At 37.3% G+C, this 21,728-nt stretch overlaps 1 protein-coding gene across 3 annotated transcripts in view; it reads left to right on the top strand.

Annotated features, from left to right (window-relative positions):
• The window catches only part of LOC121324116 (A-kinase anchor protein 6-like), a 115,607-nt gene that overhangs the window by 9,221 nt on the left and 84,658 nt on the right, over positions 1–21,728 (top strand). For 2 of the 3 annotated variants that reach the window (XM_041265598.1, XM_041265600.1), the window contains exons 2-4: positions 4,360–4,708; positions 16,752–17,003; positions 17,523–19,238. In XM_041265598.1, the coding sequence (XP_041121532.1) occupies positions 4,403–4,708; positions 16,752–17,003; positions 17,523–19,238 (2,274 nt within the window). In that variant the 5' untranslated portion in view covers positions 4,360–4,402. Of the gene's footprint in view, positions 1–1,616; positions 1,841–4,359; positions 4,709–16,751; positions 17,004–17,522; positions 19,239–21,728 lie in introns of those variants that run through there. The other variant, XM_041265599.1, reaches the window with a different exon arrangement.

Genomic DNA, 21,728 nt, shown 5'->3' with positions numbered 1-21,728 from the left:
ATGAATATTAATACATTGCATGGTTCGTAAAGGGTTATCTCTTCCATTACTCGTTTTTTTCAGATTTTCATTGTTATTAAAAAGGTTTAAAACCAAATATTGCACACACTGTATTGTACTATTTGTACTGCAGTTTAACATTTAGTGAGTGAGATAAAAGGACTGGCTGATTGGTATTGAATATGTTGGTGCTTGTACACTATCTCTTTCATAACTGTCAAGCTATATACAGTATTTATTACAGTCTATTCTTAAGTGGATGTCCCTATGCATACTTTAGGTACATTTATGGATTTGGCTCTGCTGCCTTGAAAATGCATGGCATTCGCCTGGTTGGAATGGATTTAGATAAATACATAATTAGTTTGCGGTGTTATCTCATTTTTACAGAACACTTAGAATGTAAGCCATACACCAAAAATAGAAGTGATGTGGGTCATGATGTTTCTAAAAAGAATCTGATTTGTAAGTGTGTCTATGTTGCTATCTGTAAGTTGTGCTATGGGTGTTTATCTTGATCAATATGTTGTAAAATAGTAAGCAGTTGGCCGAGTAATTGTCAGTGAGTAACAATGATCTGTGTGATTGGGGGAAAACGGTTAGCCATCTGTCAGAAGTCATTATTATACTTTGATGGTACATATTTCGGACTTAAAGTATAATCTACTGATTTATTTGCATGCAGATTTTATTATTATATAATGCACTGTTATTATTATTTTCCACATATCCCTGTTTACAATATTACAATTCATATATGAATCCCTCTCTAAACCAGTGTTACTTGGTTCCATACTTAAAACCACACAAGCAATGGCACCTGGGGGAAGACATTTGAAGCTGCCCTGCACATATAAAGCTTCCTGTAAAACTTTAGAGCAGGATCTATCTGTAGCATAAAAAATAGAGATCACTACATAATGTACACCGTACGTTTAAAACATTTAATACAAATCTATAAATCATTTGATATAACAATTTAAAGCACATTTTAAAGGACTAAAAGATAGTTGTGAAATGCAGTGTCATTTGTTATGTTTGTCTCCCTTTTCTTTGGTTCAGAATGAACCACAGGTCAGATGAAAGTAATATTGTTTCATTTAGCTTTAGTTTGTAATGATTTCTGGTTGCTTGGAATTATGTAGTCATGTAATTATTGTGTAATTATGGATAACCTGCAATAGTACCAGTGTGTGAAATACCAGGGAGTGCAGTAACAAATAAAGAAGCATTTCTGTTAAGATACAAATGTTTAAAACGTAAACACAAATCTTTTCAAACAGGTTTAGTGCTTATTTTAATTGTTTTAGACTACACTTTAAACAGAACAAATAAACATAACAGTGTTATATAGTACACAAATACCAAATGTGGTGCATATTAAGTCATGAATAATACATCCATCTGCCCAAGATTAATAGGTTAAGAAAATAAGCATTCAGAACCTTTCCTGGGAATCATTGAATGGTACCAAGCTTTTTTCTGCCTGCAGAATCCTGGATCTCACAGGCACGCACTTGGCTGCCTTACAGAGAGTGGGGGGAAGGGAAAAGCAAGGGGAGGGGCTTGTCCATCCTGAGCTGACATTCGGGACAAGTGCAGAGTGATGTTGCAGCTCTCCTTGAAAGGAAAGGGAGAGAATAACCTCTGCCCATCGTTACCTGATGCATTACTGGCTTCTGTTTCCTTTCTGGTTTTCTAATACAAATACGCAAGGATTTAAAAGGCCCGGGTCAGCAATTAAAGTATTATCTATAGGATTTACATCTGTGTATCTCCTTTGGGCAATTGGAAATAACTGCATAGTGGACATTACTATGAACTATGGAGCTCTTGTGTGGTATGTGATTTATTTTGTTTATATCATTATTCATGAAACATACATATTGTACAAAAATAGAGCTGTTTTAGTTTATGTTACCATATAGAAAGTATAATCTTAATTAATACCTATTAATGAATATCATGAAAGCAAAAGGGATGTTGTGTTACCCACATCGTTGCAAAGTTAGACAATGGTTTCTGCTGATTTGATATAATGTTAGTGGGGTCAGCAGGTTTGAAAGCCCTTTTCTGTGGATATATTATCCTATACTGAGTGTAGGAGTACCCCAACCACTGCTGCTCTCTTCCATAAAGATCATTATCACAAATTGAGTTATCCTGTGAACTGCAGTCTGTTTTTGTGTAATGAGTAGCTCATCGATGTGGAAGGCGGTGAAATAATAAAAAATGACACAAAAAGCCATACAGAGGCGAAACAAAAGCATCAGGCTGTGCAGGAACAGCACAGTGCATCTGTTCACACTGAACCCAGGTGGAATTAATTACCAAAGCAGGCCTGGCTCAACTGGAGATGGTAGAATGCTGGTAAGGCAACGTGTGCAGTCAAATGTATGAATCACACATTTACAGATACAATGACTCTGGTCTCCTATAAGTACAACTTATTAAAATTAAAAAAGATGTATTGGCTACAGAGGGGCCATTTCATGAAAATGGTCATTGATATCAGACTAATATCAAGCTTTCTGGTAGTCTGATTCTGATCCACTTATCCAATGTAACAAGATACATTTTCATGGCAGGGCTCTCTGGACTTTGCTAATAATACACAGCATGTACTACATATTTAATAGAGATATTATTATTATTATTATTATTATTATTATTATTATTATTATTAAATTAGGAATAGCAGTCTAATGTATTTATCTAAGTTACTGCAAAAAAAGAGCTAACGGTACTGCATGCAATTAAGCATTGTTCAGGATATTCCAAAGTGATTCAGAGTGGGTTATAGGTGCTACAACTGTGTTGGTTGTTGGCATCATTGTCCTGTAGAGTATTTTTAAACTGGATTATTGCTTCCTCCTTCGCTAGCTCTCAAACTGAAGAAGTCCCTTAGTCTATGTTACATAATCTGTCTCAGTTTGACATTATAGAGTGGGATTATAATACCAATACTTTTTAATAATTAGGGATGTGTACAGTAAGTAGCTGTGTTATTAGTTTAAAAACAGGCACCACATAATATAAATCCAGCAACCACCCATAAATAACTTCTTTCTTGGACTTTCCATACGTTGTACATGTGTACTGTAGTATAGCCAAGCACATCCTAATTACACAGATTGCATTCCATACAACTACTATCAGTAATGCCAGTTTTCACTCTATACATTGATACATTTATAAATACATACAGTATATTACCTTTATATTGAGGAGCATGTGTATTCCAATATTGCGAAACTTGAATAATTGCCATAGGCTTTTGTAAAGAAAAACCAATATCCAAAACAAATTAGTTTACAGTACAAATATGACACATTTGTTTTTGGAACAGAGGAGACCTGGAAATGGTTTACTTTCTGTCACTCTTGTAATGATTTTGCATTTCTGTAAGATTATATACAGCTAATTTGCCTAAATGGGGTCTATTCATTAAAAGAGCTTACAGCGGTATCAACACAAAAACCTAACCTTACCAATATTGTTAATATTTTTGTCATGTAAAAAATGTTTTTAAATGGCTCAAAACAAGGATATAAAGCCTTTAACATTTTCCTAAAAAGCATGGGTTTACTGGAAGCCTTTTTTATACTTCATAATTCACTTTACTGGTTTACGTTTGTACTTATTTGAACTGTAAAAAAATACAAATAATCCATGAGCAGGGTAAACCCCCCTTCTATTATAATATCCAAATGTAATAAAATTAATGCTTAAAACAAGAGAAGGGGATTTTACTGTTTGAAGCAAATTTGTTAATGATATGAAAGCATTTGAAAGCAGAGTGGGAGAAAATTAAAGATATGCTTTATATACGTGTACTGTATTAAATAGAAATGTGTAAGGGTTTGCCTCAAATAGTATAACAGACTGCATTATATACAGTACACGTTCATGTTGTGTCACCTATAGATTCCTGAAATGTTTCTTTGCCTGGATGCCTGTAGTTTTTTTTTTTTTAAGAAGAACATATGGATGTTCTGTGTTGATGTAAAAAAAAAAAAAAAAGGAGAGTCTTGAATGTCTCTGGGCATTTTGTTCCACAGAGATAGTGCAAGTATATATTATTTATGGGTCATCTAGCAAGCAATTTCCTGTAATGAGAGGGGGAGGTTTAAAATATATCACTTAGAAGTGATTTTCAATCAGAATGAGATGTTTTTTTTTCTTCTTTATAAATGAAATGCAGTTGAAAATCTCTCTAAAATGACAGAGATAACCAATTGTCTTGCAAGCAGAGCATGAAAGCATGTGTTGGGTGGATTTGCATCTGATATGACGGTTTTGCGCTTCATCAATTAAACTGCCTCTTACTATCAGTGCTGTGCCATTTTATGTTCACAGCTGAACCAGAAGGGATTGTCGTCAGGATCTAGCTCGTTTCGCCATGAGTATTGCAGTGTCTCCGATGGCTACCGACCCAGCATCACCAATGATCTTGAGCATGACTCCTGTAGTGGAGCCGAGGGGGCAGGGGGAGGAGGAGGAGGGGCAGGTGAAGGAGGCTGAGTCTGGGCAGCGCTACGAGAAGCCTCCTCCTCTCCACACAGGAGCAGACTGGAAGGTGGTCCTGCACCTCCCTGAAATAGAAACGTGGCTGCGTGTGACCACTGAGAGAGTTCGGGACCTCACCCACTCCGTCCAGCAAGATGCAGAGAATAAACACGTGGATGTGCATTTAGTACAGCTGAAGGTAAGAACTATGCTGATGACTATGCAAACTGGACTTACTTATTTGTCAATAAAATGCTTATGAACAGTACCTTCTTACAGCATGTAAAACATTCAGTGATGGTATATGCAGTAATATAATAAATTCAGTGACAAATATTTTGTTTTTCTCAGTATCTTCAAAGTTTCAATTAGGATTACTAAACAAACCTTATTCTTACCTGTTCTAGAGTCTTACAATTGTGAGTTGCTCTTGATGGCAATAAATGTATTTTCTTTTTTCTCTTAATTTACTATTTCTAGAAAGTAACTTGCTCAGGGTCACACAGTTAACAGCAGAGGTGGAATTTGAACCAGTAATCTTCTGGTTATAAGCCCTGGACTTTAACCACTAGACCACAATGTAATGGAATGCTTGCAAGAAGAAATGAAGGGGCTGGCTTTAGAAAGAAAAAATATGCAAATATTAGAAGAACTCATGAAAGGTTATTTGAACACGAGGAGATTAAGACATGCATAGAGATTGATACCCCTGTTTTAAATAGTCAGACTGAAAAAAAGTGAACAGGTCACCAGTCAGAATAAATCACCCAAGGATATGATGTAACAGTGCTAAAGTAGCAGCTATTTGATCTGGTCTGGCAAACGCCTATCTCAGCATAAGCCAAGTTTGTCTAAAAAAAAGGTTATGCAGTCTGTTTTTTTTTTTAATGCAATTGGAAAACCCTTTTTCATAGGCAGGCTGAGTGAAGTTATAAACTTTGTTACAGCCACCTTCATACCCCCTGTTGGTGATAAAACATAACCCACATTCCAAGTAATTGTAGGGATGAAGAAAATGCTGTTCTAATATACTAAAGTAGTAGTGCTTAACCTTGGCAACTTTTATCGAGTAAATCTCTGCTGATAAAGGAAACTAAACAAAGAAATAATATTTTGTGCAGACTCACAATTTAACTTATCTATATGAAAAACAGAATTTATGCTTTAAAAAATCCACTTACCCAGTAACTAACCCCCTTGCCATTATTTTATACCTGAACAGTATGTAGGGTGTTTCATGTCACAAAAGTGTTGGTTAAAGGCACAGTCGTGCATCTGACTGTGTAGCTTACTGTATTCCTAGCCTATACTGTGTGTCATTGCATCCCAAGGTCTGTTGGGGCATATTGCACAACCCTGGTGATCAGAGGGACAGCAATGTGGATGGCATCCTTAAGAAACTCCATCATGGCATAGTCGTCTTTTTTATGAAGTTTAAATGACTGAATCATATATTGTTATAAGCTCTGTTTTAATGCATACAGTTTGTCACACTATCTTTCTTTTGTAGACTCCACAGCGACCCTCTGATGAGTATTCAGCTGTACTGTTAGCACTGAAAATTTCACATTTATTCTCATTAACCTCAACAAGATAGGTCTCCTGCCTCAATACAATCAAGATCTAAGAATCCAGCAAATGTCCAAATCAGTTGCGAGCTAAAGATGGAGCTCAAAACGTATATGTTCAGATAACACACAATGGTGCTGGTCATTGCATTTAAATGAACAAAAAAATTGTCAAAAGTCTAAATAACTAAAATACACTGGGGAATTTCTTTTCTTCTCTTGTTGTTGTTTTTTTCTCCCAATTTGAAATGGCCAATTATTATTTAAACTCAGCTCACCGCTACCATCCCTGCGCTGACTCGGGAGGACGAAGACGAACACACAGTGTCCTCTGAAACGTGTGCAATCAGCCGACCGCTTCTTTACACACTGTGGATTCACCATGCAGCCACCCAGGAGCTACAGCGCCGAAGGACAACGCAGCTCCTGGGCAGCTAACAGGCAAGCCCGCAGGTGCCCGGCCAGTCTCCAGGGGTTGCTGGTGCGCGGTGAGCTGAGGACACCCTTGCCAACCTAAGCCCCCCCGGCGACGCTCAGCCAATTGAGCGCTGCCCCCTGGGAACTCCCATCCACGGTTGGCTGTGGAATAGCCCAGACTCAAACCGGTGACATCCAGGCTATAGGGTGCATCCTGCACTCACGCAGAACGCTTTTACTGGATGCACTACTCAGGAGCCCCGGGAAGTTCTGTTTTTAAATTAAACAAAGTAGAATTCCTCAATACTCTAACTTGACAATATTGTAAGTGAAATGTCAGCATAAAACCAGAGGTGTGACGAATGACATCTGATGTCAGAAATCTGTAGGCCTGGGTCAATGTGGCAGATAGTTTTGTTCTTGATAACACATTTGTTTTAGGAGGAACAGGGCAACTGTTTATTTAAATCCAAGAATTCAACTTCTTAGAAAACAAACAGTGTCATAAGGGTTTCTTGTGCACCTTATTTAAAATAATAATAATAATAATAATAATAATAATAATAATAATAATAATAATAATAATAATAATAATAATAATAATAATAATGCTATATAATTAAACATTATTTGGTAATCCTTTGGTAGTTTGTAAATGACCCTAGCAGTATGTGATACAGATTACAATGATAGCTTACAACATACCATAATGGATCTCAAATGAAAATCTGTGGGGACCTGTCTAGCCCTATAGTAACGTCACTGCTGTAAAAGGGGCTGAAATGAGCCGGTCTGTGGCAGTAACAGGCTATTGGATGGGATTCTACATCAGTGATGGAAGTGATATTCATCTGTCACAAATGACTCCTACACTGATGATCCATTTAAGGGTACAAAAAGAAGCACTTCATATTCCCCTCATATCTCTTGCAGATTTAAAAAATGTTTAGGCTGCAAATATCTTTTCAGATTATTGGGGCAAACTGAAAGATCATTTATTTTAATCTTGTTTTTCTTGGAAAATAACTGCCTTGTATTTTATTAGTTTTTATTTACAGAATATGTATATTTGGTTTCTGAAAATGAACATTAGCCCTGTACACAATTAACTCATATTTAATACAGTCACCCAATTTAATATAATTTAATTTAAAAACAATATCCAAGGTTCACTTTGTTAAACAAATTAATTTTGTGCCCATACTCTCACTGTAGTCTAACCCTACATTTATTATAATGTTTTTTATATCCCTGAAAGAAAAATAAAATACATGCTATTTAGACTTGATTTAGACCGGCGATTGTTTTATATAATCATTATATAATTTATATAATTATATAATCATTTTTGCAATTATAGCTGGATTCAATCATCTTGTTTTTCTTTTATTCATTGCTCCTTTTCTGCAATTCCTGGGGAATTTATAGAAGCTGCTTGGTAGCAAGGCCTAGGAGATTAAAACACTCGATGTAGAAACTGAGCCCTCAAATCATGCCCAACCTCCACATACAAGTGGTGTGACTATTAACCTGCCCCCCTGCATCACTTCCCCTGTTCTCTTCTCCCTGCATTGCTGTTCACTTTGTTCATTTCCTCATCCTGGTAGCCTGAGGCTCACAAGCTGAGGATGTGCTTACATACCTGCCTCAACTGGCGAGCATTGTGGGTCTTGTCTGAAAGGTTATTAATAAATACTGTGTTATTAAATTTGGCTATTTTCACTAAGATAAAGTTTTTAGTTGTCTGTTATTGCAAACCAATCCCAAGGAGTTTTAACTGGCATAATATGTCCATTCACCGGTAGAGTCATCAATTAACATAAACCCAAGCTGAACACAAGAGCATGGCCAGCCATTATTACGCTATTATAAACCAAACATATTTTTGCACTGGATGGCTTTAGGTTGATTAAAATGTATGTAGCTGTTTAGCAATCATCAAGATTCATATACTCTGTTGGCTACAGAGGGACTCTACCTGTGGGATAAAGACTGCTCTACTAGGAACCTGATTTGTTGTGAGATTAACAGGCGGATATAAATGACATTGAGCCTACAGAACAAAAATCATCCACATGTTTTCTTAGTTGCAGATTATTTTTAAGGATGGCTGAGTTCCAATACATTTACATATAACAGCTGCACAGAGCAAATAGTTTTGTCCTGAACCATCACACAGTTCAGCTGAAGTGCAGTAAACAGAAATTGTTATGTTGAATCAGAATTAATGTCAAATAAAGTCTAGTCATTTTTCTCTCATCTCTCTGTTTAAGCATTAATGTCACTCTTGGAAACATATAGTAGCTAGCACAGTGGTATTCAGATCACGAAATTAATGTAATAAGCTGTTATATAATTGAGGTCAGTTTCAGTGTGGGATGAGCCAGAATAAGCCAATAGCACTGGCAGCTGTGTCAGCATTTCTCTTCCAGCAGTGGTGTGCAACGTGTGTTTTTATGTACCATGCAAAGGTCGAAAATCCATCATCTTACTAATATACTACAGGGATATAGTATCAGTGAGCAAAAAAAAAACAAAAACAAAAAAAAAACAGAATGCATATGAAAAGAGTCTAAATTAGATCTCTTAGAAAAATAAAATAATCATATTTTAAACCCGGACAAACAGGCCAGGCAGATTATTATGGTCTCACACAAAGGATCAGAGACAAACGAAAAACGTTAGTATGGGGTTTAGATGAAGGAGTAAGCATACTGGGAATCTGAAGCCTCAGAATGGAAAAGGCTCATTGGTCCAGAAACATTACTGGAGGAACTTGCCTTGCACTGAAGTCATAATGAGATGTAAACTCACCCACAGTAATGTGATTTCCTGTGGCATTTAGTTAATTAATCCACAGCGGTCCTGTTGCAGTTCGGTCTGTTTATTATGAGGGTTTAATGTGATATATGGCTTCCGTATTGCTGTCCTGCGGTCTGCTGACTATATTAGAATTAGTTACCAGAAGCGCTGTAAGTAGCCGAGTAATTGGACATACAAACAGATTTATTTTCAAAGCGTCCAGGCTTTGACTTTTTCAGGACTGTTGCTGGAGTAAACCCCACTGTTTTATCAGGTGTAACAAACAATTGCAATATTTTAAAGCAGAGCAATGGACATTCAACATTTACTGTAGATGAAAAAAACAAAAACAAACAAACAAAAAAAAAACAATTATACTTTAACATGCTGTGGTCTTGGTTCAGTGAGATTTTCTTTAGTTTTAACACATTGGTTATTTCGGACAGTGTTTCAGATTTTATATATTTTTGCGTTGGTGATTCTTAGGTGTGGAGAGAGATTTGTATGAAAACGGTTGATTCGTCCTTTTTTTGTAAGTCAAAGCAGGTGATGTTATTTTCAGTCCTATTGCGTCTTAGAAAAACAATATTATATTAAATATTATAGTTTGAATCCATTTCATACTAAAAACAAATAGAAAAAAACTGTAGTGGCTCATCTCTCAACACAGTGGCAGCATTTGTAACCAGTTTGCGTTGGCACAGACAGTACTGCAGTCTGTATAGTTAGTTAATTTTTATTATTATTATTATTATTATTATTATTATTATTATTATTATTAGACCCAGGGCGACTTACATTTGTATACAAATTACTACGATTTGATATCGGGGCAGTGCAAGAGCAGATAACGGTGTTTTACTAGTTAAAAAAAAAAAAAAAAAAAACATTGTACAACTATGTAAAAGGGGCTCCCTCTAGTGGTGATATTTGAGAATACAGACCTGTTTGGAGCTCTGTAAATGTGTTGAGACATTATTGCAAAGCAGCTTATCGATGGGTATGGCAGTCACTGTACAGGTGCCTGGTTTGTTTGTTACCAGGGGTCACCTGATTATATAAATACAGTGTACTGGAATGAGGTGGGATGAACTCGAGGAAATAATAATAACCCCCCCCTAAAAAAAAAAAAACTAACTAACAAAAAAACAGAATCTGCATTTTGGATATGTGCTTAAGCATTAGAATAGTGCATTTGTATAAAAATGGCATTATGCAAAAGAGAAGAATTACATTTTTCCATGTTGGAGAGCATGCAGAAGTGAAAATGGCATTGTGTTGAACCAGACTGACAGTGCTTGTTTCTGAGGAAGAGAAGCAGACATTTTAATGAATCTTGTTTTCACAGAGGCTCAGCAAATACTGTAGCCACATCTTCACTGCTTCCAAAAGAACACACTATATATTGAAGCAATGCGTAGAATGCAAAAAATGGGAAGAATGGTGAAGGGCTGACAAGGGAGCTGCCAAGTTAGGGATTGGTGCATGCAGCTGTGATAAGCAGCATTAAATGTTCAGAGTGGTAATCAGCTTAAACACTTTCTAGAATTAAGTTGGTCTCGAGACCCAGTTTAAAATATGAAACTGAATTTCATTGTTGGGGTCCTGTTTTCTAATATGCTAAGCTTGTCAGACATAAGAGACAGCTGAATATTTAAATTTTTTTAAAGGTCAGGCCATTCCTGGAATCTGGGGGTGTGCCACATGGCACTGAAAGAAACTGGATCATGCCACAAAAGGATATAAGAAAGGGGTCTATTTACAGTAATTCAAGGGATCAAAATAACTGGCTTATATCTTGAGCAAGCCAGCAGCCAGTGCAGTTTCATTGAATAATAACCCAATGGACATCTACTGCAGTGTCAGAAGAAGGATTGAAGGGTGAGTAAAGCTGAACACCTTAACAGGGGCTTTTCAGCATCTTGACAACAACAGTGGTCTTTTGCAACTGTCTGTCAAGTGGCGCTTTCAGATTGTAAGCATAAATGCAGATGTGCTTGCAGGGTTTCACGGTCGAACCAACTAGACAAGCCAAGTAGAGCTACCCTTAAGATGACTTGAAATGGTTTGTAGTCCGGTGAACGGTAGAGGTGTCAGTCTTCCTTTCATATGATTCGACTTGGTTGTATTGCAGCTGTGCTTGGAGTTGTTGTTAATCAGAGAAACCCCTCTGCACAGAAGTGTAGCTCTTTAAGGAATGTGATGGTGCTGAGTCAGGGAAATAATCCACCGCAGATCTCCGGTTTCAGGAAGGCTACCAGGCTGTGACTTTATGTGCTCTACATCTTGGAATGGGACACAAGAATGCCAGCCATTCTTTAGCTAGTCTGCCTGAGAACGACCAGGTACGCATTCAAAAACGTGTGTGGCTATCTTCCAGCTGCTACTCAATTATGCCACCATTGCCCTTATTAATTGCAGTTACACTGTTACTGCTAATAGGACTAAGCAGATCAGTGATGACGTGCCACATGACTTTAAAAATAAAGTATATAGCTTTTTTTTTTTTTTTTTTACAAATACAAATAGTTCTAAGTGTAATGTATAAGATGCTAATTTTAGTAAACAGTTATTGGTTTAATTTGGCATTGGTGACTTCATGAAACAAAAAAAAGAATCCTCTGATAAACATTTCTCTTGTTAGTCACCATTGTTGGTAATTGTGGCAATGCCATGTGTAGAGTAGTCATTTACACTACTGTATGCTGTAATGCTTTTAATCAAGGAGGTTCTGTTTAACTTTATGAAAGTCTGTTCACTTCATACTAGAACTAAAAGTTAAAGGAACACTAAGTTTTCAATCATTGTGTTTTTTGCAGTGTTAGAAACCTATTTTTGCTCAGCATGATTTATCGAGTACTGTAGTTCAAAGCAGCAGTGACCATTCATAGAACTGGGCGATGTCCCTTTATCTCATGACTTTGCTGTCTCTGCTACATCTATAAAATAATAGAAAAAAAAAAATAGCATTTGAACCCGAAACGTCTTGACAGTACATTGCCTACACAGTCTTAAAAGCTAACCACCTGCCTTCTCTGACATCACAAAAGACCCTGGACAGCTGCTTTGGCACATTTGACTGTAAGTCACATCAGTGTGATTCAGCTTGCATTCTGTTTGGAGTTAGGTCAGAGTCTAAAATAACCCTACTAATTGCCAGGAGCAAATGCCTTGCAGAATTCCACTTTGAAATGTGAAGAGGCTCTCCTCCCTGGGAAGTGAAATTCAGGTCAGTGAGAGTGGAGTCCGGGAGGACACACTCCACTTGGGAGAGGCACAGCAAAGTAAAGTTGGAGAAACATGACATACAGCTTTTTGTTTTCATATGTCGCTTTGGAGTTATCAACTGACTTGCAAAAATAGACAAGACTATCATGTGTCTAGTTTATCGGGTATTGAACGCAAAATATCAAATGGATTTACTGATATTGCTCAAGAGAGTTCAAAGTATCTTGTCCTGCAGATACCATGAATGAAGAGCTGTTACTAAATATATATTAGTAAGGTAAGCCTTATTCCTTAATAACCAATGTTTTATATACAATAGATGTCTTTTTTTATATCTTAAATATGTGAGGGAGCAGGAAACTTTAAATGTAAGGCCCAATGTATTTAACATTTTTAGGCAATATGAGCACACAATTGCAGCGGCAGTCTAATATTGGAAACACTGTTCTGAAATCTATAGAGTGGACAAACAACTTGCAATTCAATCCATTGCAAAACAACACATCATAAGCACGCTATATAAAATCATATCAAATGAGATTGGGTGACAGGCTGTGACTTTGAATGTCACTTTGCTGGAGATTATAGAAATACATTTGATCAACAAGTTTTTTTTAGACAGACACTTGACATTGCTATGACGTTTTTGTTGCTCAGGCAACAAGCGTGACCTGTATTCTAGAGTGCTTTTTTTCTTTTTGGCGCAGAAAGTGAAGAGACCAGTGTTATTTATTCCAGTACTGGCATCTGTATTTGCATTCAGGATTAATGTCTGGAAGTGTACTTATCTAGCTGCTGGGTATGACCCTGACTTCATTTTGAATGCTACATTTTTATTTGCATTTTCACTTCTGGTGTGAGGACTCTGTGAAATAAAGTTGAATTAAGGGTACATCCCAGGTCTGAAGTTGTACTTTCTAACAGCTAGCAATTGCTGAAAGTTTTCTCTGTGTTAACTAAATGGTCAGTGCTACTCTGAAGTCTCCGAAAGCATTCTGCCAAGATCAAGTTCAACAGGCTAAACTGAATCACCCTGCAGAACAGGAAGCCGAGTGAAGCTTGAAGAAATGCATCTTATGTAACACTGAGATGGTGACATGGAGAAACGCAGCAAACTTTTATTTTGAATCTACAGTAAACAGTATGAGCAAACCTGTCAACTTTACACACACTTGAACTGCTTATGTCCTATGAAGATTGAAATGTCATGTCTATTCATAACACAAAGGCGATCGAGTTTCTGCTCTTTATTTGACTTCAGTGATGCTGGTCGTTCTGTCCACTGGGTATTATGGCTTTCATTGTTAGGGCATTAGGCCTAGAATTAGATTTGACTAAGATGCTGGTCGCCTTCGCATGGCTTTTTAAAAGTACTAAATAACAAAACAAACAACAGCTGTGACAAAGATAAGATCCTGGATGGTTTTTTTGCCATTTTATGGAGTGTTAGAATTAAAAGACTGCCCCATATTTATACTGTCTGTTATGTGGTACTTTTTAAAAGTCACAATAAATTCAAATGTAATCTTTAAGTGTTAAAAGAGTAATTCTTAACTGGACTTCTGTATACTATCTTCAGAAAGCTTATCAACAATCATGGATAGTTCGCTATTGATCCTCTCTGATCTCGTTTTCCTGTCTTTCGTGTTTATGTTCTTAGCAGTTTTTAGCTCTCTTTGTGTGTGACATGATGGCAAGACTACGGTTTGCAATGTGGGCGTCAGCATGCTCTGCATAGCTGCTCTTGCAATCAAGTCAAAACATCTTGGATGTACAGTAATTGCTGTAGCAGTGTAGACGAGAACAAAGTGTCAAGTGTGTCAAATGATTATTTGTCATAAAACCTTTAATCATTGTCATCTTTTATGAAGTGTTTCTCTGATTCATTAAGGCTTTAAAGAATCAGTATATTTTAATTAAAGACTTGTGAACAAACAATTAGAGAGAAATTAAAGGTAGATTGCTGCCTTGGGGGATGTGAACTTATTTTCTTAAAAAATATTTCTAATGGAAGGTAGTAGTTAATGTATACAAAGGTGACTCCTTGTCATCAGTGTAGTGGTTATAAAACAAGCATGGAACCCAGTTTGGTCAATGGGTATTAGATTACTGGAGAAAGGAAACACTTTGGTGATAGAAGTAGAAATACCATTGATCATACACAATACCCACTTTGCTGCTCTATCAGGACAGGGTGGAAAGGTTTACTGTCTATTTTGAAAACCAAGCAGACTGCATTTTGTGACACTTGATAGCAGCTGTGAATTACGAGCCCAGCTGTCATGGCAGCAGGAGTTGTTACCAGCAGTGTCTCTGAAGCACATAGGAGGTGTTTGTACAGGGGTTCCTATCGAGACAAAAACTTAAAGTAAACCAGCCACTGTTACAGTTGAAAACACATGCAAAGTATGCAGTCTACGCAAACTGTTCTTGTTGTGTGTGATTATTGATAAATATTCACATAAGTACAGCATTGTGTCTGAAGCAGGTCTACTGAGAAAAACACTCATTTTCTTTGTTTCCTTGTTTTTACAGTACCTTGTTTTAGATTCTGGTTTAGCTGCTTTCGTTACTGAGCTTTTCACACAAATACAGTCTCTCTTGTTTTTTAATAGTTTATAATTATTTATAGGCTATAGGTCAGTAAAACAGTGTATGCATCTTTCTTCATAATTTAACCCTAAACATGTCGTTAGTTAGTCTGGCAATAGGCTAAATAGGTTGCAATCTCATTCTTTGTTAAATTCCTTTGATTAACACGTAGCAGTGAGAAATTCCCTTTCTATCATCACTCTGCTGTGTGACAGTTTTCTAACACACGAGTGATAGGTGGACAGAGATTATAAAAGAAACAGGTTCCTTCTGTCTTCATGCCATTTGGCTGCATCCTGCTCTTGAAAGGGACCCTGGCTCTGACTTCTCCAGTAAATCTGTGGACTTGCCTGTAAATCTTGCAGTAAAACAGCAGAGCTGAGCCTATTCTTTTCTTGTATAAATTAGAAGCTTTCTAAACAGCTACCCCATAATAATCCTGGGACATAGCTGTTTAAAGAACCCAATGTTCTAAGTTGGCATTTGGTTTGGGAAAGACAGTAAAGCAGTCGTCAAGGTAAGAGCTGTGGTTTTACAGTTTTGAGGTAGTCACTGTGTGCAGTACATGATCCACACATCGTGTTTCAGTGTCTTTAAATAAGCACTCTAAAATGTTTTAATTACTTTTTAAAAATCTGCAAACCTTAAAAAAAAATAAGTGTGACAAAATACGTTGCAATAAGTACAATGAATGGTGTGTGAAACGTATTGTCTTTCGCTCATCAGTTAGTTAGTTTAAGAGAAGTCATTTTACTTTGCTCCCAATGGATGGGAGTGTTTATTTTCATATTTGTTGTTTAGGGTAACTATTCCCAACCAAAAGTACACAGAGTATAAAGAAATATCAGTTTTCGGAAGGCAAACTCTAACAAAAACCAAGACAAATAGGTGGATTACAATTGAATTACTGTTTGCCTTTGTCAGTGGTAGATTGTGAGATTAATATTGGGTACAGTTGAGCTGTAATTTTGAAGGCTTGTATTCCTTTTATAATTCTGACTCATGTGCTTTTCACATGACTGATGAAGGAGCTGTTTAAAGGCGTTGTTAATGTGATTGTTGTGACTCAATCTCCGTTTGCAAATATTTTTAGTGAGGCCTTTACACCCTCAGCCCCTCGGACCAAGGGTCAGATCAATATTTTCATTAATAGTTGTTTTGAGGTGAGTTTTGGTGATCCTTGTTTGATATTGAACACAGGATTTGGTCATGTCTGTTTAGTGAGAAATAAAAAACAAATTCCATAAAAACAATGCAGACCTGTATCGCACTTTACCACGCTGAGACATCTCAAGGCGTTTTACAGAGAAGTCCAAATACTTTGCTTATAAATTATATGATAGAGAAACTAGGGAAAACAAGCAATATTATATTAAGTTAGTTAGTTAGTTATAAATCTTGTATATTAATGTGTGTAAGCCACTGTGGTCAATTCACTATGTCTACTTATCTGTGTTGCTGGATACAAGGAAGATCCCCATTTAAAGTAATGCAGTACTATATTTCAGTTGGGTTTATAATCCAACACATTATGACCAAATACCGTGGGTGTTCTTTGAACCTGAAATCTGTAATAAAAGTAAAAGGTTTTGTGCATTATACAGTCTAACAGCCTATCCTGTTTCCCTTGTGCAGGATATTTGTGAAGACATCTCAGACCATGTGGAGCAGATCCATGCCCTGTTAGAGACAGAATTTTCGCTGAAGCTCCTGTCTTACTCAGTCAACATTATAGTTGACATTCACACAGTGCAGCTCCTTTGGCACCAGTTACGGGTCTCTGTTCTAGTGCTGAAGGAACGAGTCCTGCAGGGTCTCCAAGACTCTAACGGGAACTTCACCAGACAGACAGACATCCTGCAGGCCTTCTCTGAGGATAAGAATGAGGTGAGGGCCTTCTTACATTCTGATCAGCTTGTTAACTTCCTCTAAAGTAAATGTGAGCGATTTGGAGTTTATTTCAGTTTCTATTATTTCAAAAGAGAGAGAGGGGCAGGCTCACTAAATGGGGACTGAGACCCACGGGGGTCATTGAAAGGTCACAAGAAGGTTACAATCCTAAGCATACCCATAGTACTGAAGTATTTACATTTTTAATATGTGTTAATTTTTTTCATGTTTGCTTTATTATATAATGGTATGCAGTGCCTGTTTTTGATGTAATACCTTGTTTTGCCATGTGGGACCTCAGCAGACCCAAGTCACTTTAAAGTGTGAGAACCACTAGGTTAGTCATATATCAAAAAACGTCCAAGGTAGTATCTACAAATACCTTCTAGCAATGGGACATTCTTAATATTATGGCTATTTAACTGAATTTGCAGTACTTACTAAATGTATTATGTGATTTGAGAGGTTAAAGCAGCCTCTAATATTCATTGTTGTTGTTTTTTTTTTTTTTTACAGGCCCGTCTTGACTCCTTAACTGAAGTTGATGATTCAGGTCAGTTGACAATTAAATGCAGCCAAGATTACTTTTCATTAGATTGTGGTATAACTGCATTTGAACTGAGTGACTACAGTCCGAGTGAGGACCTGCCAGCTGATCTGGATGCAATGACCTCTAGCCGAATAAAGTCAAAAACCCACGAGGTCTGTTATTACCCAGATTTGGAGAAAGACTTCCCAGAGCTTATCCAAAGTGTGGGCTTGCTGACGGTAGCCGCTGAACGCTTGTCTTCCAAGCAAGAAGAAAACATCACAAACCAAGAAGGACAGTCAGCTGCCACTCCAGAAATCAGGGAAGAATCCAGTGACACTTCCAAGAAGTCATCCCCTCTGAGTGGGATAGCCAAGCCTTCCACTGAGCCATCAGCCATACCTGATAATTCATCTGCTGTGGCTATAGGGACTTCCTGTCAGAAACATCAATCAGTTCCAAAAAGCCGGCACCACTCTCATTGTGAAAACTCTATCTCCAAAAGACCTATCAGAGACTGTTTTAACTACAATGAGGTGTCTCCAACGCAGCCGTCTTTGCCTAAAAAAGCCATGTACTTAGAAGGAATGTCTAGAGATGATATAGAATCGGTCCTCAGCAGAATCCATCCATCATCTCTTTTAATTCAGGCAGAGATGAGCAGAAGCACTCCATCCCTTCTGGATCCCCCAGATAGGTCCAAGTTCTGTCTGGAACTCACATCAGTCTACCCAAGTAATACCTCCTCACCAATCAGCCAGTCCTATGATTGTTTGAACAAGATCAGTGACAAGAACCGTAAAGTTTTAATGAATGCATCTTCATACAAAACTTCTCTGGGCCCAGATAGGCTCAACCTCACAATGCAAAGCTCTTTGGAAACAGATCGACCAAGTGACCTTGAAGATCAGAGTTCCTACGGGGAATCCAGATATGCACCGAGCACTGACTCCCCTCACTGCTGCAATGAGATCAGTAGTTCAGCTCATAACGACAGAGCAGTGAAGAGTTATAAGGTGAGAGTCCAGTCTTTAATTGCAGAAGATGATCAAAGTAATCTTCCAGGATCCCCCATGCATAGTAATCAGAAAGATTCCAATGCTGGTAGCCCAAAATCAGCATTGACATCACTGATTCCACTTCCTCCAAAAGACGAACAGAAGCGTTCACCAAACCAGAGTAATGGGAGCAGTAAAACGGTTGAGCCATGGTATGGATCAGATGAATACTTGGCTCTTCCAGCTCAACTCAAGAAAACAGAAATGCTAGCACAGAAGCTGGAGAACTTGGCCAAGGTCCTGCCCCAGAAACCCATGGAAGACACCATCCAGGATATCGATGACTGGGATCTTTCAGAAGTGAACTCTGACTTTGAGGCCTTCCCACCGTTTCAGCCTAACAGAAGGTATGAAAAAGCTTTTGGTACCAGGATGATTTCACCCACATCCTCTAGTGACATTGCCCCATCACTGGATGAGAGCATTGAATCTGGGCCATTGAGTGACCTCCTATCAGAGGATGAACTGCCCATTCAAGAACCTAGAACTGAAAGATGTGTTAAAGAAAAGGTGCAGAAGGGATGGGTTGGACCGGAGTCCTGTGATGCAGACGATCCCAACCTAAGCAAACTGGCGCTTATTCAGCAGCTGCTTGAAGATATCCACCACCAAGACAACTATGAAGCCGTCTGGGAAAAGATTGAGGTGAGTGACTTTGTTTTGAATTAGTCTTAAAGCTGCACTGTCCCTCAGCTGTATTTCATTATATACTATCCTTGCTGTTCACTGTTATAATATAAGCTTCTGGGAGTTAGATTTAGAACTAGACATTTTTTAAAGGGAAACTGTTAAAGTTGTACTTTTGTAGACCTGAACATTTACTACAGAATCATTTATACATGGGACACTGCACCTTTAATAACCCCATAAAGTCATAAAGTGGAATATTCTACAAACAACACAAATAGAGTACACTGCTTGAATCTAGAGAACCACTAACATAATTGTGATAAATATTGGTTTGTTCATTCTGTAAACATTCTGCATGTTCTAGAATTCTACATTAATCAATTGTTTTGTCACAAAAGGAGAAAAACTTGTAGACCAACTAAAAAAAATCATACAGGTTACATTAATAGATATATCTTTAGAATTATCATCCATTTGTGATTCAACTGGGCTCACTGCTGTAGCATTATCTACTGTATACTACTATATGTATACCTACTGAATGTTATTACTGAACTGGTTGGATATTCTCCAGAAAGTCCTAAGAGTCATGAATGTAAGAGACTTGAATACAAATTAACCTGCCATCTGAGTGCCTACAATCAGCCCTTTATTAAAGTATGCATTGTCTACTCACTTCTCCATCTTGACTGAAACTGCAGCAGGACCATGCAGCTTTTATATGTTAAAAAATATTTAAAAGGGATTCAATGGGACAGCCAATTTATACAAAGTGTGTGTGTGTGTGTGTGTGTGTGTGTGTGTGTGTGTGTGTGTGTGTGTGTGTGTGTGTGTGTGTGTGTGTGTGTGTGTGTGTGCGCGTGTGTGTGTGTGTGGGTGTGTGTGGGTGTTACATTTCACAGCTGGTCCTGCTGTTGTGGCTTGCCAACAAATATGCACTTCAGCACCACCTTGTGGTCATTTGAAATATGTCACAGATGTTGATTTAATATTTTACTGTATGACAATTGACCAGGATAGATGGCTTTGTTCTTCTGCAGATTGTTGATTGATGAAATATCCTTTCTTATAAGGAAATTGTGACATGTTATTTAGGCCTTGGAAGGTCAGAATCTGCCTAAAATAAAAGGTCTGACATTTCCTATGTTAACAATAAGTGAGCTGTCCTGGTGTGAATTAGCATATGGGAAATCAAGTTATTCATGTAGGTGTGCTGATAAAAAGTTAGTTAAGATACCATAATACATGTTTGTAAAATTGAGTTATATACAAAGTTTGCAGTTAAAAAATATATTTTTATTAAACATTTTCCTTTTAATAAAACATAACTTAACGAACAAATATGGTAATATAACAAATAAAATACAAAACAGATACAAGATACAAGTATTCAGTTTAATTTTAAGGAAGGATATTTAATCTTTAACCACTAGGTGGAGTCAGTATTTTAAAGTTGACACTTGGACTTCTCTGCCTGCCTCTGTAAATGATGCATTTCATGCTGTAGAAAATAAATCTTACAAGAAACTGATACAGCAGTATTTGCATTGGTACTAAAAGTTGTTCTCAAGAAATATGAACCAAATAAGTTGCATGTTTAAGATGTGTATTTGTTTTCAACATTCATTTTCATTTTCCAGTTACATAAAAAGGATAAACATAGAATCCTGTGCAAATTGGAATGAAGTTCTAATGATTAAGCCTGGTCTCTTACAGGAGCGCTCTACGTGATGAATGTGTTCATGCCTCAGCCTGCTCGCTCTGCCTCATCATTATCTCATTTCATTCTGGGATTGTTCTGTTTTCTAATTCTGAGAACAAATTAACGTTGTTCAGAACTACGGTAGTTAAAAGACGCAGGCAACCCAAATGAAATGGAACACATTCCAGTGACTGATTATATTAGCATACAAATACAGTAGCATTACAATGACTTCATTCTCGGGCAACAGGCATCTTGAAGTGAAGAGCCCCGCCTTAGAGACTTCACGGAACTAGTCATGTGTGACACCAAACTCGGACGCTTTAAGGATACCGGGGCTAATATTGAGACAATTTGCAGTGCTCATTTTGACTGCATTTTTAAAGTAATACTAACAGTATTTGTAAATGTATGTGTTGAAATAAATTGCTTTAGTCATCTTCTCTATAGTCAAGTAGATTAATTAGTAAATTAAAACTAAATAAATACTAAGTATTGTTTTCTGTGAGTGTTCCTCTATGCCACCGTGAACTAGTCACAAGAAAAAACAAACAAACAAAAAAACAACGATATCTTAATATATGTTCCAGCATTACACTTTGATGAATGGGATTAATGCTTCATATACTTCCATTCCATGTGTTCCATATATTTTAAGCACAGTGACAGCAATAATTACCAATATCATGATATCTACAGTATAATTCTCATTCCCTAGTACAGCACCACCTTCATATGATACTGAATTATATCAGTTTAGTTGTTAGTTCGACAATACAATGAGACACAATGTTGAAGGTCCT

The sequence above is a fragment of the Polyodon spathula genome, chromosome 12, assembly GCF_017654505.1.
Source record: "Polyodon spathula isolate WHYD16114869_AA chromosome 12, ASM1765450v1, whole genome shotgun sequence".
In the NCBI taxonomy this organism is placed as follows: Eukaryota; Metazoa; Chordata; class Actinopteri; order Acipenseriformes; family Polyodontidae; genus Polyodon; species Polyodon spathula.
The sequence above is the reverse complement of the archived record's forward strand: the minus strand, read 5'-3'. Positions and strand labels throughout refer to the sequence as shown.